Source organism: Alosa pseudoharengus, unplaced genomic scaffold (genome assembly GCF_046254945.1).
Source record: "Alosa pseudoharengus isolate Yale_2024_CS ecotype anadromous, Long Island Sound unplaced genomic scaffold, YU_APseudo_1.1 YU_APseudo_1.1_scf_18, whole genome shotgun sequence".
NCBI classification, from domain to species: domain Eukaryota; kingdom Metazoa; phylum Chordata; class Actinopteri; order Clupeiformes; family Clupeidae; genus Alosa; species Alosa pseudoharengus.
Genome location: NW_027468650.1, coordinates 3,371,214 through 3,388,709, shown reverse-complemented (window position 1 = coordinate 3,388,709; position 17,496 = coordinate 3,371,214). Strand labels below are relative to the sequence as shown.

General features: G+C 46.2%; 1 protein-coding gene across 1 annotated transcript; it reads left to right on the top strand.

Annotated features, from left to right (window-relative positions):
• Positions 1-319: 319 nt before the first annotated feature.
• mtmr6 (myotubularin related protein 6) lies at positions 320-16,607 on the top strand. The gene is made up of 14 exons (XM_076290070.1): positions 320-534; positions 2,342-2,461; positions 5,424-5,586; positions 6,788-6,945; positions 7,657-7,785; positions 9,069-9,206; positions 9,718-9,850; positions 9,979-10,088; positions 10,408-10,533; positions 11,348-11,397; positions 11,646-11,846; positions 12,464-12,598; positions 15,306-15,432; positions 15,837-16,607. Exons 1-14 carry the CDS (start codon positions 511-513, stop codon positions 16,179-16,181), a joined length of 1,959 nt encoding a protein of 652 aa, XP_076146185.1. The 5' UTR covers positions 320-510; the 3' UTR covers positions 16,182-16,607.
• The last annotated feature ends 889 nt before the right edge of the window (positions 16,608-17,496 follow it).

Genomic DNA, 17,496 nt, shown 5'->3' with positions numbered 1-17,496 from the left:
TGAAGCCAAAGGTTTCTGGGATATTGGAGGACTAACGTCTTTCGCGCGAGACCGCATCTCAGAGCCCGTTAAAAATTGAATTATCTTGTCCCGTCTCTGGCTCAACTCAGACATATATTTTCTTTTATGTCGGTTACCCACTTCTGCCGATTTCTTTCTGATTCCCAAAGACATTTTTCATTTATTAATAATCACCAGTTACACCAAAGTCATTCATTTGCTAACAAACTGCCCTTGATGGAGTAAAAAAAAAATACAAGATCCAACATGCATCTCGTGTTTTTGTCGTCTGTACGTGGCGGTAGGATTCTGGGAACGCCCAAGTAGGAAGCTGAGAGCTGCTGCAAACTGGTTAGCAATCAAACCGATGTTGACAACGAATGTGGCTACAATCTTGGATTATACTATTTTTTCCGTCGTAGCATCTGTTCACCTGATGCGCGAACGTATATCTTAACACCATCCACTCATCTGTTGCATGTACTGTGTTTGTGCAGTTGCACTAGCACTATGGAGCATATCCGAACACCAAAGGTAAATGGGGAAACATTACTGGCTAATTAAATTAGCCTGTCAGCTAATTCCGCTGTTGTGCGCCCAGTCTGTCTGTTTAGCTGTCTTTGATGTTTAGGCTATATTCGGCAGTAAGTACAGGATTATTTGCATTTAATTTGTTTTTGTCTCTTAAGACGTTGACTGTTCACATCAGCCGTTGTAATATTTGCATGCAGCGATACGCGTCTGTCAGTGGTAAAACAACTTGCGTTACCAGTCAGCCAAGATTTTATGCAGTTACTTAAGTCACACGATGTCATCTATAGGCCAAAGAAAATGAAATTGTGTGCGTTCAGTTCATGAGCAATGCAACTCGGAATCTTCTGAAATCTGAATGTTTCTACAAGGAGGAACAATAGGCTTCACAGACGATGATTCAGCGCAGGTTGCCGAGACATTACGTACAAGAAAAGAAAACACAGGTTACATATGTAAACTCTGTCAGATTGGGCAAAGGCGGGCACTTTGCCAGTCAACTCACGAGTGAGGCAGATGCTGGTCTTGACCTGCTTTCTGTGCGGCCTAATTCTTTAATATTCAATACATTAGCTCTCTGAATTCAGCAATGTAAACAAGGGCGAGGTACATTCTTGTGGTGTTTTGAAGGTGTAGCCTAATCTAACAGCACATGGTTTAGTGATCCTGATATGCAATCCTGAGGTAGACATTTGTGTTCCTGGTTTATGGTGTGACTGTTAGTGAACTGTAAACAAACTGAAGAAATTCACACAGCACTTAAGATGTGGTGGTAGAAAAGAGGCACAGGGCTAATGAATCTGATGGACAAGGGGCTTGGCAAATGTAAAGAGTGAGCTGGCATCTTGAGACTAATGGGAGATATTTCCAGCATCATGTCCTGCTGTGCCATGCTGCTATAATGGTGCCGCGTCTCCTGGGAATTAGAACTGTGGTACAAGAAAAATGGGCCTATGAGGTCACAGTCAAGATCTGCAGAGCAGCAAAGGTAGCTGGGAGGTGGAGTGGACTTTAAATGAAAGTGTGCGGAATTTAAATGAAAGTGTGCGGAATTTAAATGAAAGTGTGCGGAATTTAAAGGAAAGTGTGTGGAATTTAAAAGAAAGTGTGGAATTTAAAGGAAAGTGCACCTTCAATATCCATTGAGCCCAGAGGGTAGAGGGTTGGGCCTTGGGAGTGTGGAGAAGATAAGAGGCTGATAAAACAGTGGGTTGCAGGTCATTGTCATTACTGGCGGTGTTATGATGACTCAGTACTTGTCAGTAAGCTTTTAAAAGAAGGTCACTGACATGTGTAGCTCATGCCATAGGCTAGAACGGTGGAAGTAGCCTGACTGTAAGGTCTATATAATCAGTGTATGGGAGTCCCAAGTGACATTATTGGTTGTGCATTCTGTAAAAAGATGCTGTTTTGTTATATTTTCCATTTTTATTTTATTTCTTAATGATGGGCAAGCCTTAAATTGTGAAATAGGCAAGGATCCATGAAATATATTGTCTATCACTAATAGAAAATGTTCTTGGATATGCATAGAGTTTACTCAGTTGCTATTACAGAGTTACATTTTTGATTGTCACTTTCTGAAATGAAAATACTGACCTCCATAGTATTTTTTTTTGTTTTGTGTGAGAATTTTTAGTTTGGGAGGGTGACAATGGGACCACAAGGTCATCTCTCTTTAGGGTTTTATTTCAGGCATTTTGCTCAAGGCTGCATGGGTGAATGAAAAACTTATCACACAGCATATGTTTCAGTGACGCATACAGTATCTGGTTGAATACATTTTGAGTCATGTGTTCCCCATTCACAGGTCGAACAGGTGAAGTTGCTGGACCGTTTTAGTAACAAGACGGTCACCGGCACGCTACACTTGACAGCCACCCATCTCATCTTTGTGGAGAGCAACTCGACCAGCGCACAGGAGATATGGGTAAGAAAAAGAGCTCTGCTCTGCTCTACTTTCATCTTCAACTTTCAACCCTTCAACCATCCCCCGTCTCTTTGTGCTGATCACTCAGTGAGAGACATGCCCATTGTGATGAGTTTGCTGATCACTCAGTGAGAGACATGCCCATTGTGATGAGTTTGCTGATCACTCAGTGAGAGACATGCCCATTGTGATGAGTTTGCTGATCACTCAGCGAGAGACATGCCCATTGTGATGAGTTTGCTGGTCACTCAGTGAGAGACATGCCCATTGTGATGAGTTTGCTGATCACTCAGCGAGAGACATGCCCATTGTGATGAGTTTGCTGATCACTCAGCGAGAGACATGCCCATTGTGATGAGTTTGCTGATCACTCAGCGAGAGACATGCCCATTGTGATGAGTTTGCTGATCACTCAGCGAGAGACATGCCCATTGTGATGAGTTTGCTGGTCACTCAGTGAGAGACATGCCCATTGTGATGAGTTTGCAGAGGGTTCCGGAAGCTGGGGGCATGAGGAGGAGGATGTTGGTTGTTGGCCACTTCCTCTTCAGTGTGGATTCAGTGTGGCTGTAAGATGAGGGAAGTAGGTTAGTAATGCCTGGCCTTGGTACCTGTCTGGGTTGCCACGGTAACCTGCTTGGCAGAACCTGTTGCAGAGAAATAGGGGTGGGGCAAAGACTACGCCGCTCCGTCCGGCATCTTTTGTCTTGTTGTTATGTGTCTTGTTTTGTGGAGCGCTTTGTGCTGCACTCTGTGCATGTTAAATGCGCTATAAAAATAAAACTGACTTGACTTGACTAGAGGAGGTATAGATACAGAGAGAGAGAGAGAGACAAAGAGAGACAGAGAGAGATTATTGGATAAAAGAATTGAAGAGATAGAGAGATTAACGGATAAAGGAAATGAGGAGAGAGAAGAATTGTCCGCCAGTGGCCTACATTAGTGTGGTCAGAAACCTAATCTGTCACTTTTGGCCTGAAAAACATTGAGCTGATTTGACTGGTGGCCAATACTGGCCAGCTTATCACAGCTCAGAGCGTCGGCCTTATCTCTCACTCCGCCCAGCAAAGTGGATGCCAACAGCGGATCACTTTCAGTACGCCCATGCAAACAGATGCCCCACCAGACAGATGCCCCACCAGACAGATGCCCCACCAAACAGATGCCCCACCAAACAACACTCACAACAGTGCCATGTTTAGGATCCTCAGCAAGAAGACACTGAAAACCCATTTGAGGTTTTCCTAGCGGAAGCAGATACAGGAGCATTGACTCACACATTCCCCTCTAGACTTCCTGTTCTCTCTGCACAGTACACACAGCTGTGGGTTTTAAAGTGAGACTGAGTGGAACTGTTCTGCTTGGCCAGAGAAACGGGGGGCCCTGGGGTTGTGGGCTTGTGTGTGTGTGACTTCACTGAATGCCAGAATTTTGTGTTTAAAAAATAAAAACCGAGTTCTGGACCATAACCGCTCCGGGTGGCCTCAGCTCTGTTTGCGGTCAGCTCTTTTGACCGAGATCAGGAAGCCACAGCAATTTTATCTCATTTCCCTGCTCTCCTAAAACAAACTGACACATGCTGTGCTGGTCGTTTGTATGCTCTTGTAAAGGTTTCTTGACTGGGCTCTTTTTTGTGGTAACAGGAAGTAGGTTTATAAATCAACTACACCCAAGCTCACTAGTGCTCGTGTGCAAAGAGCTGTTCTCACACAGACATTTGTCTGCACATGGTCGGAGAAAGACAAGGTCCAATCTGTTCCGTAGTTACTCTAGTCATGACGTCCTGCAGGGCTTCAGTGAATATGCAGATCAATGCGCATTTTAATACATTCCCTGGACGGGCTACTCAGAAGCCAACTGCTGTAGCTCATTCAATATGGTAATTGTGTACTTCGAAGGCCCCTTCTCCATCTTATGTGGACAATTACAATTATGCACATAACTCGCATTCCTATGTGGACATTTTACACAGGACTGTAGGTCAAGTTGGCAACTGTCCAGTTTTAACAGACATTTCTATAATGATTTGTTCGGAGTGATCTCAAATGGCTTGGGAGCTGAACACATATTACTTGACATTTATGTTTCCCATTTTTAGTGGTGTTTTCTAGCTATTTCTTAGTATGGAGTGGAAAATAATTCAACACAGTAAACTGGAGAACGGAGTGGAAAATAATTCAACACAGTAAACTGGAGAACCCCTCTTTGCATTACTAAACACATTGTTTACTGACAGTGGTCAAATTGAGTTTCACTGGTCTGAAGAAGTCACTTCACTTTACTTGACCTAACTTGTCCTATCAGAGGAGCGGTCACATCAGTCCTCTCTTGTCTCTTGTGTGTACCCAGGCCAATATTACAGTAAAGGCATTTTATTCTAGTTCAGGCCTCTCTTGCATGGCCTTATATTGGAGTCATCTCATTTGGTTCAGTCTTGAATGAATGGGTGTCTATCTGCTAACATCCAGTCAGATATATGTGTATATATACAGGGAAGGTAGTACATTCCTTGTACTACGGGTAGGAGATTTCTCACAGTGGCCAATCAACAACCAGGCCTATTTCAGTATGAGGTCTGAGTCCAACACCTGTACACATCAAACCGTCCTGCTTATCTTTTGGGAAGATGGTGGCTCAGGAGGGAGAGGGAGAGAAGCCTGAACGCTGCTTGTTCCAACCCAGCCCCTCCTGATCCTGTCGAAGTGTCCCTGAGCAAGACACTGAGCCCCAAACTGCTCCCGATGTGCAGGTTTGCGCCTTGCATGGCAGCCGTGTGTGTGTGTGTGTGTGTGTGTGTGTGTGTGTGTGTGTGTGTGTGTGTGGTGTGTGTGGTGTGTGTGGTGTGTGTGGTGTGTGTGGTGTGTGTGTGTGTGTGTAAATGGGTAAATGTAAGGGCTCGGAGGAGTGGACAAGCGCTATATAAATGCAGTCCAATGACAATTTGCCTTTCGTCTGCCTGTAGATCCTGCACCACCACATCGCCTCAGTGGAGAAGCTCCCGCTGACCACCACCGGCTGTCCGCTGGTCATCCAGTGCCGGAACTTCCGCCTGGTGCACTTCGTGGTGCCGCGGGAGAGGGATTGCCACGACGTCTACAGCTCGCTGCTCAGGCTACTGCGGCCAGGTAGGTTAACACTGAGAGGGAGAGAGAGAGAAAGAAAGAATGGATAGAAAGGAAGAAAGAAAGAAAAAATGGATAGCAGAAAAGAAAGGAAGGAAGAAAGAAAAAATGGATGGAAAGAAAGAAAGAGAAAAAAAATCGCAAGGAAGACAGGAAAAAGAAATGGGTAGCAAGAAAGTCAGAGAGAAAGAAAGAAAGAAGGAAGGCAGATGACTGGGTTGGTGAATGAGATCTGAATAAATAGTGTGCCATGAGTAGAGTGACAGCATGAGGAGCAGGCGTAATAAAATGGACAGAGAAAAAGAGGGAGTGAGAGAGCAAAGACTAATCTTGTGCTGTTGAGTTTGGAGATGGAGGAAAGTCTAATCTTGTGCTGTTGAGTTTGGAGATGGAGGAAAGTCTAATCTTGTGCTGTTGAGTTTGGAGATGGAGAAAAGTCTAATCTTGTGCTGTTGAGTTTGGAGATGGAGAAAAGTCTAATCTTGTGCTGTTGAGTTTGGAGATGGAGGAAAGTCTAATCTTGTGCTGTTGAGTTTGGAGATGGAGGAAAGTCTAGAAAAGTCTAATCTTGTGCTGTTGAGTTTGGAGATGGAGGAAAGTCTAATCTTGTGCTGTTGAGTTTGGAGATGGAGGAAAGTCACAGCACAGGCCTGGAGGGGTTAGGGAGGCTGCAGATGGTGTGATTAAGCTTGTGTGTGTGTGTGTGTGTGTGTGTGTGTGTGTGTGTGTGTGTGTGTGTGTGTGTGTGTGTGTGTGTGTGTGTGTGTGTGTGTGTGTGTGTGTGTGTGTGTGTGTGTGTGTGTGTGTGTGTGTGTGTGTGTGTGTGTGTGTGTGTGTGTGTGTGTGTGTGTGTGTGTGTGTGTGTGTGTGTGTGTGTGTGTGTGTGTGTGTGTGTGTGTGTGTGTGTGTGTGTGTGTGTGTGTGTGTGTGTGTGTGAATGCCTCTGTATGGGTATTCACTTCCGTGTGTCCGTGTTTGTGTCTGTGTAGGTGGATGTCAAAGCATTCCACAAGCAGGAGATGTTGACCTTTGCCAAATGTGTCACACGTTGAGTCAACCATTAATACCCCAACTGAAGTCCTCTCTCTCATCCTCCCCCTCTCTCTCTCTCCCCCTCTTCCCCCCCTCTCTTTCTCTCTCTCTCTCTCTCTCCCCCCTCTTTCTCTCTCCTTCTCTATTCCCCTCTCTCTCTCCCTCTGTGCAGCGTCCTATGACGAGCTGTACGCCTTCTCCTACAACCCCAAGCAGAATGACCAGCAGAGAGAGGAGGGGTGGCAGCTCGTTGACCTGGGCACGGAGTTCGAGCGCATGGGCGTGCCGTGCGACCAGTGGCAGCTCACCGACGCCAACAGAGAGTACAAGGTGGGTGTCCAGCCCTGAGGTCTGCTGACATGTCTCTCTACGAAGCTCAGTCTACAGAGGGAAAAACATACTGTATGTTTCATCTTCAACTTTATTACTCAGGATCCATTCAGATACAGATAACACAGACACCACATACAACACACATTACACACATTATTGTCATTGATGCTTACTTGGCCTGAGCCGTCTTTGTCTGATGGCTGAATAGCCATTTTTTTTAAGCACTAGATGGCCTGTTGCCAGAGACAGGGTCATGATATGGACCAGAGTCGATGTCCAAACATTTCCAACGTTCTACAATGTGGAAGGATTAGCAAAGTGTTAAGGTTCCATTCCAGTGGTAACATTCCAAGTGTAGAATGTTGTTGACTTGCAAAGCCAAGTGAGACGTATGATCCCACTTCGCTCTCCCTGGAGCTTCAGCAATCAGGCGAGTTAATGGACGGAGAGCTTGTCCTCATGTGATCATTACCGCAGAGCCAATCACTCAGCCAGTTCAGCCTCTCATGAGTCAGAGCATGACTTGAGTTACATGCAGAGCAGAGCACTAGCAGAGAGACCGACTCTTTTAATCATCTTAAACGAGGGTCTTTCAGAAGTCTCTGATACACTAAATGCTCTGAGGACTGGCCATTTTATGCATGTCTGAATTGTGGTGATGTAAAGGATTGAGGATTGATTTAGCTATGTGTGTGTCTGTGTGTGTAGGTGTGTGATACATATCCCAGAGACTTGTACGTGCCCATCACTGCCAGTAAGCCTATCATCGTGGGCAGCTCCAAGTTCCGGAGCAAAGGCCGATTCCCTGTCCTCACCTACTTCTACCAGGAGAAAAAGGTAAGAACCCAGCGGCATCATGGGAGATCTCTCTACCTGTCTGTCAGACTGTCTTCTTGCGTGACTATTGAGAACCATCACAGTGTGTTATGAGGGACCATGCATGTTCATGTGCTAAGTCTGTTTGATGGTGGCAAACTATTCTAGCATGTATCAGGGATTATCAGTCTCTCTGTTAATTAATCTGTTTTGTCTGTCTGCCTGCTTGTCAGTGAAACACGCCCCCCCACGTAAAGAACAGACAAAAGGCTTTCTCCTCAAAGGTGTCTTGTCAGTTTGCTGACTTGTTTTGAAGTGTGTTGCTGAGGCAGCTGCCTGTTGTACTGGCTGTGGGCAGGAGCATATTATTATTATTATTATTATTATTATTATTATTTATAATCTTTACACACCTCTAACAGGTTAGAGTAGACCCAGACACACCCACAGAAACAAACACACGCACACGCACACGCACACGCACACGCACACACACACACACACACGCATGCATGCAACACAATGCTTATCAGAAGTGATTTGACTGGCTAAACAGGGGTGTGTTAATGTGTCCACAATAAACACCTGCTCGTCAGTCACACAGATGATTCCTAGTGGGCGTGTTTGATCATCATTTGAAATGACTCCAGATCATCTTCTGGAGTCATTTCCTATGGAAATCTGGGGGCTCGTTTGTAAATTACACAAGAGGAGGTGGTTCATTTGTTTAGCAGATGTTTTTATCCAGTGGAAGTCGTACTGTGAAGAGCATGTGAGATGGAAACCTGTAATCTGGTGTTACTGAAGCCTCACTCTACCTGTTCAACTACTGCCTCACGGTGCCACAGCATTTGTGCCAACTTACATATTCCAACAATGGGTGTGTGTGTGTGTGTAGTTCAGAATGAAAATAGCACAATGCATTCTGTGTTTTATCAGACCTGCCTAAGTGTGTAACTTACTTCCTTCGATGTTTGGATCTGTGAATCTTCCCCTGTGTTAAGGTCCAAATAAAAGTGTTAAAGTGTGCGTGTATGTGTGTGTGTGTGTGTGTGCGCGTGCGTGCGGTGTGTGTGTGCGGTGTGCGTGTGCGGTGTGCGTGTGTGTGTGCGTGTGGTGTGTGTGCGTGCGTGCGTGCGTGCGTGCGTACGTGCGTGTGCGTGTGGTGTGCGTGCGTGCGTGCGCGCGTGCGTGCGTGCGTGTGTGTGTGCGTGCGTGCGTGCGTGCGGTGCGTGCGTGCGTGCGTGCCTGTGTGCGTGCGTGCGGTGTGTGTGTGCGGTGTGTGTGTGTGTGTGGTGTCACAGTCAGCCATGTGTCGGTGCAGTCAGCCCCTCTCTGGCTTCAGCGCGCGCTGCCTGGAAGACGAGCACATGCTCCAGGCCATCAGCAAAGCCAACCACAACAGCAGCAGGTTCATCTACGTGGTGGACACAAGGCCCAAGGTAACGCACCACTCACCTGTAACGCACCACTCACCTGTAACGCACCACTCACCTGTCACCGGCGTATGCCTACTTCTCTCTGGGGGAAGAGGAAGTCAACAGTTTCTCCATTTCATTTTCAGTTCCTTCATGGCATCCTTGAGTGTTAAAAGTTCAAATGAAAAGACCATACGAAGGGAAGTTTTTAAGGAGCTCTGTAGAAATGATTAAACTGTTTTGTCCGCCACGCCTTCGGACTTTATTGGTTCTGGCCGGGACAGATATGAAAGGAAATGAGCAGTGCTGTGGCTTTCAGAAATATACTTTGATAGTTAAAATATAAACAAGTTTGACAAAAAAAACATGGTTTCTCTTCAAAGCTTCTTCTTCTCTCATTAAGTTTAGGGGTGTGGTTGTTGGTAATGTCTTTGTTTGATATTGATTCAGTTTGTTTTGATGATTATGGTTTAACTTTTAATTTGAATTCATTGTAACAATCCTAATGACATTTTCTGTGGATGTGGTGCCACAGCTGAACGCTCTGGCCAACCGAGCCGCAGGGAAAGGCTACGAGAACGAGGACAACTACTCCAACATCCGCTTCCAGTTTGTGGGCATTGAAAACATCCACATCATGAGAGCCAGTCTTCAGAAGCTGCTCGAAGGTCAGAGACACAACCGGAGCACACAGGAGGAGGCTTAATGACTATTAAAAAGCCTTGACCAGTACCCTGGCAGAATTGATGATCTCCCCCCCCCCCCCCCCTCTCTGTTTCTGATCAATCTCTTTTAGTGGTGGGAACACGCTCTCTCTCTGCCACGGAGTATCTAGTGGGGATTGAGAGTTCGGGCTGGCTGAGGCATATCAAGGCCATTGTGGACGCTGCCATCTTCCTCATGAAGGTTTGTCCCCTGCTGTGTGCTTCAGAACGTGCTACTAAATGGACAGTTGTGTTGCATTAAGTACGGAACAAGGAAAGGAAGGAATATAAAACCTTAATTATTGCCCTGATTTACATTTGTCCTGCACTCACAGGAGCAATGGCTGAACTGTGTAGTGAGTGGACCTTCAGACAGAAGGGTTTTATTTCCCAAGATGATCCACAATTGTGAATTATATATTTCATTTATGACCGTTATGTCACCAGGAATTTTACCCAAAAGCCAGATATCCCTAATTCTTTGTAAGTAGTGTATGTTAAGCATGATGTGTGTCTTTCAGGCTATGACAGTAGAGGGCGCCAGCGTGCTGGTCCACTGTTCAGATGGCTGGGATCGCACGTCCCAAGTGTGCTCCTTAGGGGCCCTGCTGATGGATCCATACTACCGCACCATCAAGGGCTTTATGGTACATCCCTCCCTCAAACCTCACAAGCATACTCACTCACTCACTCACTCACTCACCCACTCACCTTTTCACTCACTCACCCTCTCACCCACTTACTGATAGTATATTTTTACTACCATATTTCTCTTAAGACTCAATCAGGACGATGCAAGATCAGGATCCAGGCTTTATTCTTTTCAATGAGGGGCCAGTGGCCCTCAAGGGAGAGAAGTACATGTTTGTTTCACCCCATCATGGATTTCACCAGATTCTCAGTATTCTCTGACTTCTCTGCAACAGTATACTAACTTTATGTTACAAACAAAAGAAGGAGTGACCTCTAGGTCCAACCCAGTTTGAATATGCAATAGAAAGGGAGGATGAGGATTAGGCCTTCATCAGGTCTGGTCAGCTTCTATTGTCTTAATTAAAACTACCCCCTTTTCTGGGAAGTTCCTCAGAGGCCTGGACACATGCTGTTCTACAAACATTAACATTTTACACCTGGTGATAGGCAAACGGCCTCTAGACAAGCTTTCATTGAATTCTAATCATTCAAGGATAAACAATGGATACACTGCATACAGACCAAAGACACACACAGGGTACACATGGGTACAAAAATCACAGATGACCATAAGAAGTACGCAGTATGTACATTTACAGAAATGAGGCTGATTCACAACACTTTCATCACCCTTTCACTCACTCACCCACTCACTCACCCACTCACTCACTCACTCACTCACTCACTCACTCACTCACCCACTCACTCACTCACTCACTCACTCACTCACTCACGCCCTGTTCTCTGATGTTGGTTGTCTCCTCCTAGGTACTGATTGAGAAAGACTGGATCTCCTTCGGACACAAATTTGCTGACAGGTAAGTGGGATCTATAGGCTATCTGGTGTAACCCACTACCAGTGAGTTATGCTAAGCTAGGCTAACAGTGTCAGACTGCGTTATTGCATGCATAGAGAGGAGAAGGGTATGCATCCCCTTATCTAACTTAGATGGCAGATGGCAAATACTGTAAGATTATTTCCCAAAAAGTTGGTGGTGTGTTTCTTAAAGTAACAAAGAACTGGGCAGTGGGCTCACCCATCTATCTATCTCCTCTTCCTCCTCAGGTGTGACCAGCTGGACGGGGACCCGAAGGAGGTGTCCCCGGTCTTCACCCAGTTCCTGGAGTGTGTGTGGCAGCTGATGGAGCAGTTCCCGCAGGCCTTCCAGTTCAGCGAGTGGTTCCTCATCCAGATCCACGAGCACGTGCACTCTTGCCAGTTCGGCAACTTCCTGGGCAACTGCCAACGCCAGAGGGAGGATCTCCAGTGAGTGACCAAGACTTTAGAACCGCACTGTGTAGTTCTTTTACCTCAGAATAACGCCTTCAAACTCATTCTAATGTCACACTGGAGTGACCAAGACTTTAGAACCGCACTGTGTAGTTCTTTTACCTCAGAATAACGCCTTCAAACTCATTCTAATGCCACACTGGAGTGACCAAGACTTTAGAACCGCACTGTGTAGTTCTTTTACCTCAGAATAACGCCTTCAAACTCATTCTAATGCCACACTGGAGTGACCAAGACTTTAGAACCGCACTGTGTAGTTCTTTTACCTCAGAATAACGCCTTCAAACTCATTCTAATGCCACACTGGAGTGACCAAGACTTTAGAACCACACTGTGTAGTTCTTTTACCTCAGAATAACGCCTTCAAACTCATTCTAATGCCACACTGGAGAGTGGAGTCTTTGACAATGCAGACGTGCGTCCTGAACGCCTAGCATTGCACTATGCAAGCAATTATGTGCGTACGGTGCAGTTTAGATGGACAGGCACTCGTATAACATGCCTAACATGACATGCTTACCTACACGCCACACACTGCAAATGTATTGTTATGGTGTCCCACTGACTCTCTCTCTGTGTGTGTGTGTGTTCAGTCTGAAGGAGAAGACACACTCTCTGTGGGCGCACCTGTTGGCGGAGCAGCAGAACTACCTGAACCCGCTATACGACCCCACCTTAGCAGAGACGCAGCCCGTGCTGGAGCCCTCCACGCAGCCGTTCCACTTCAAGTGGGTGCCACACGGCTTCTGTCTTTTTCTCTCTTTCTTATTGATTTTTTTCATTCTATTCCCTTCTGTTTGTCTACCTTTACCTCTCTCACCTGCTGCCTTGCCCTTTGCATTCTATTCCCTTCTGTTTGTCTACCTTTACCTCTCTCACCTGCTGCCTTGCCCTTTGCATTCTATTCCCTTCTGTTTGTCTACCTTTACCTCTCTCACCTGCTGCCTTGCCCTTTGCATTCTATTCCCTTCTGTTTGTCTACCTTTACCTCTCTCACCTGCTGCCTTGCCCTTTGCATTCTATTCCCTTCTGTTTGTCTACCTTTACCTCTCTCACCTGCTGCCTTGCCCTTTGCATTCTATTCCCTTCTGTTTGTCTACCTTTACCTCTCTCACCTGCTGCCTTGCCCTTTGCATTCTATTCCCTTCTGTTTGTCTACCTTTACCTCTCTCACCTGCTGCCTTGCCCTTTGCATTCTATTCCCTTCTGTTTGTCTACCTTTACCTCTCTCACCTGCTGCCTTGCCCTTTGCATTCTATTCCCTTCTGTTTGTCTACCTTTACCTCTCTCACCTGCTGCCTTGCCCTTTGCATTCTATTCCCTTCTGTTTGTCTACCTTTACCTCTCTCACCTGCTGCCTTGCCCTTTGCATTCTATTCCCTTCTGTTTGTCTACCTTTACCTCTCTCACCTGCTGCCTTGCCCTTTGCATTCTATTCCCTTCTGTTTGTCTACCTTTACCTCTCTCACCTGCTGCCTTGCCCTTTGCATTCTATTCCCTTCTGTTTGTCTACCTTTACCTCTCTCACCTGCTGCCTTGCCCTTTGCATTCTATTCCCTTCTGTTTGTCTACCTTTACCTCTCTCACCTGCTGCCTTGCCCTTTGCATTCTATTGCCTTCTGTTTGTCTACCTTTACCTCTCTCACCTGCTGCCTTGCCCTTTGCATTCTATTCCCTTCTGTTTGTCTACCTTTACCTCTCTCACCTGCTGCCTTGCCCTTTGCATTCTATTCCCTTCTGTTTGTCTACCTTTACCTCTCTCACCTGCTGCCTTGCCCTTTGCATTCTATTCCCTTCTGTTTGTCTACCTTTACCTCTCTCACCTGCTGCCTTGCCCTTTGCATTCTATTCCCTTCTGTTTGTCTACCTTTACCTCTCTCACCTGCTGCCTTGCCCTTTGCATTCTATTGCCTCTCTCTCTCTCTCAAATTCAAATTCAAATATGCTTTATTGGCACGACAAACCATATGATGCATTGCCAAAGCGTTCACAGGAATAATAATAATTAAAGATAATACAAAATGATATAAACATGTACAAACATTACAAACATTGTTACACTTCGTCACACACACACACACACACACACACACACACACACACACACACACACACACAGCACGTCACAACCATTGTCTGTACACGTGCATAGGAAAACCAAGACGGGACAAAACAAAACAAAACAAACAGGAGACATGGTGTAACAGACTGGGGCTGGGGAGCAGTGTTATGTTGAAGGGTGGAGGTAGTGCGGTGATTATCTTAAGTAATGCCTTCTCTCAGGTTATGGAGTGAGGACACATAACTGGCTGCCAGTATGCATGTGCTGGTGTCCTCACCCAAAACTACAGCAAGTTTTTTCTGTTCCTCCAGTTTTGTGAAGTTGGGAATGATGTTGTTCAAAATGGTGAAATATTTGTCTCTTTGGGACCGATATTTGTCACAGTGTAGCAGAAAGTGCACCTCTGACTCAACCTCCCCTGTCATACAGTGACCACATGTCCTTTGCTCTTTGGGCAGCCATGAGTTATTGTGCCTGCCTTTCTCTATGGCTAGACTGTGGTCACTCAGCCTGTACTTGGTGAGGATCTGTCTCTGCTTCGTATCTCTGACAGTGTGGAGATACTCTGCCAATTGATAGTCTTTTCGTATGCCAATGTAACATTCTAGTTTGTGTTGTAATTTTGTTTCTTTCTTCCAGTGTTCCAAATAAAAATTCTTGTTGTTCTTGTTAATTTGGTTGATTCTGATTGGTGGTTGGGAAGCAGTGCTGGTCTGGACAATTTGTGGGTTAGGGGTTATTGGGTTAGTTAAATCCGAGACCAACTGACATAGGGGACTGGGCTTAGGGCTGAGCTCTTGGGATTTAAGTGCTTTAAAATGTAGTGAATTTTGAGGGCTTAATTTTAGATGAATCCAGAATTTTAGTGATCGTTTTTGGATATTAATCAATAGTGGAAATCGGCCTAATTCTGCCCTGCTAGCATTTGTGGGTACTTTTCTTTGGATATGTAACAAATTTCTACAGAATTCAGCATGCAGGGCTTCTATTGGGTGTTTGTCCCATCTAGAGTAGTCGTGCTTACTGAGTGGACCCCATATTTCACTTTTTGCAATTGGCAAAATGACTGTGTCAAATATTTTGGACCAGATTTTAATTGGTATATCAATTTGATGAAAATGTCTTTTTATTGCATAAAATGCTCGTCATGCTTTAGTGCATTCACTGCAAGACCAAAGTTTCCAGAGGTGTTAATTTTTAAGCCAAGGTAGTTATAAGAAGTAACATTCTGTAGGGCGGTGTTACCACGTGTTACCTCTCTCTCTCTCTCTCTCTCTCTCTCCTGTCCTCTACATTTCTGACTTTATAGCTTTCCCTTACTTATATTCTATGCAGCAAAATAAGTTTGTGTGTGTGTATCTGCGTGCTGCCAGGTTCTGGAGGAACATGTACCATCAGTTTGACCGCTCCATGCACCCGCGGCAGTCCATCCTGAAGCAGGTGCTGACGCTGAGAGAGAGCAGTCGGGAGCTGGAGAACACCATCCGCAGCCTGGAGTCGGTGAGTCGGCTTCACACTTACACACTTACACCATCCGCAGCCTGGAGTGTGTGAGTCGGTTTCACACTTACACACTTACACCATCACACCATCCGCAGCTTGGAGTGTGTGAGTGGCCTTGCTTACTGTATCTTTCTCTCACACTCACACTTCCCTCAAATTCACACTCAAATGTCCCTCATGCGATCAAAAGAGGATATATACTTATATACTTACTTATACTTACACACTTATGTACAAACTGCGTATGTGCTGTACATAAATACTATTTCTCTGTTCACGTTTATCCATCTCCATGTATTCAGGGTCCTTACGGATCCTTATAAACGTCATTGTCTCACCCATTGTCTCACCCATTGTCTCACCCATTGTCTCACCCATGTCTCCTCTCTCTCCCCTTCCAGAAGCTACAGACGTATGGGGTGAGTGTGTCCCCAGTGGCGGTACGAGTGACCCGTCGTGAGCGCACGCTGCCCGCTCGGCCGCGCTCCCTCATCCTGGGCGCCCCGCTCAGCTGCAAAGAGGTGCAGCGGCAGCAGCTGGAGGACGAGCCCGTGGTGGAGGCGGAGGAGGCGCGCGAGGCGGAGGAGGACGATGGCGGAGGGCTGGCCCGCAGCTGCGGCACTCGGACAGTAGAGGGCAGCAGCGCTACGGAGAACGGCTACGCGGAGCTGGACGAGGCGTTCAGCGGCAAGCCCAAGCCGGCCGTGGTCAGCCTGGAGTTTGGGGTGGCGCGCATGACCTGCTGAGCCGGGCGAAGGAGCAGAGATGGCGTCAAATGGACTGGAGGAATGGACTGGGTGGGGGGTGCCTTGTAGATATATACGCGGGGAGGGGAAATAAGGTCTGTGTGTGTGTGTGTGTGTGTGTGTGTGTGTGTGTGTGTGTGTGTGTGTGTGTGTGTGTGTGTGTGTGTGTGTGTGTGTGTGTGAGAGAGTGTGTATGTGTGTGTGCGCGCGTGTGCTTGTGTTGTTTGGCTGCACCGATGGCACTACTCCCAATGTTGGCTGCCATGTGTAGAGTTGAGCGGGAGGACAGATGGCATTGTCTGTGTTGTAAAATGGCTGTGTGAGAAATGTTATCACAGGCATCACCTGGAGATTTTTTTAAAACAAAAAGAGAGAATATCATAGCACTAAAATGAATAAATGAATGGATATTACCAAAAATCTTCATCAAGTAAACAGTATGTTGTTATTTCCCTAGGACATGGCAGTCTAGCCTATCCATCATGATTAGTCTAGCAGACATGCATATGATTGTCCCTAAATGGCAACAGACTCTGGGGATTTACACTCAAGCTATAAAATGTGAGTGATTTTTCATTACTGTGTCGAAATTGCCCTCCTCCATTATGCTTCATTAAACCCAGGTCTGCAAGGCAAGCCACTATGGGGCGCGACAAAGGATGGCCTGACCTTAAAGGCTGTCAAGAGGGTCAGCTGAGGAACAGGAGAACTTCAAGGGGTCACAAGAGGTCAATCATATACATTATAGGTTTTAAAAATGACAGAGAGAGATTTCCCATCTAACTAAAGTGATTTATGCTCCACATTAGCTGTTCCTGCATGATTGGTTTAGTGGTCCTTAAGTTTTCATTAAGGGGGTCCCTATGATGGCCCTTAAGTGACATTGAGCACTACATGCCATCTCTGGTCTGGCCTAGCCATGCGGGCGGGTGGGGGTTGTTATTGGGCAAATGCCCGAGGGCCCTGTATTACTGGTGGAATAGGATTACTGGGATGAATGGGGCTTTACGTTGATCCCTCGGAACAGGCGCTGGGACACAGCCAAAAAACCCTCGCGCCACGAGCCGCGTAAACAAGAGACATTTTTTTATTAGAATTCGCGCCAACGAGCGTGGCGGGATGAGTCGATTCTGGACAATTGCGGCGCACCCACATGCCCCGCACATAGAGGTGAAAAGTAACGGCTCAAAACGCATGATTAACACTTGATAGATGGACAAGGTTTTTTTAAGAAGAGTTAGGCTACTTCATGTGTGTGGAATAAAAACGTGCAGCTGCCTCCCCTGTGCACCTAGGGCCTGAACTGTGACAAACA

Coding starts and splice junctions, on each gene's coding strand:
- mtmr6 (XM_076290070.1), top strand. CDS start 511: ATGGAGCATATCCGAACACCAAAG. Junction 2,462..5,423: donor CCAGCGCACAGGAGATATGG/GTAAGAAAAAGA, acceptor GTCTGCCTGTAG/ATCCTGCACCACCACATCGC. Junction 10,089..10,407: donor CTGCCATCTTCCTCATGAAG/GTTTGTCCCCTG, acceptor TGTGTCTTTCAG/GCTATGACAGTAGAGGGCGC.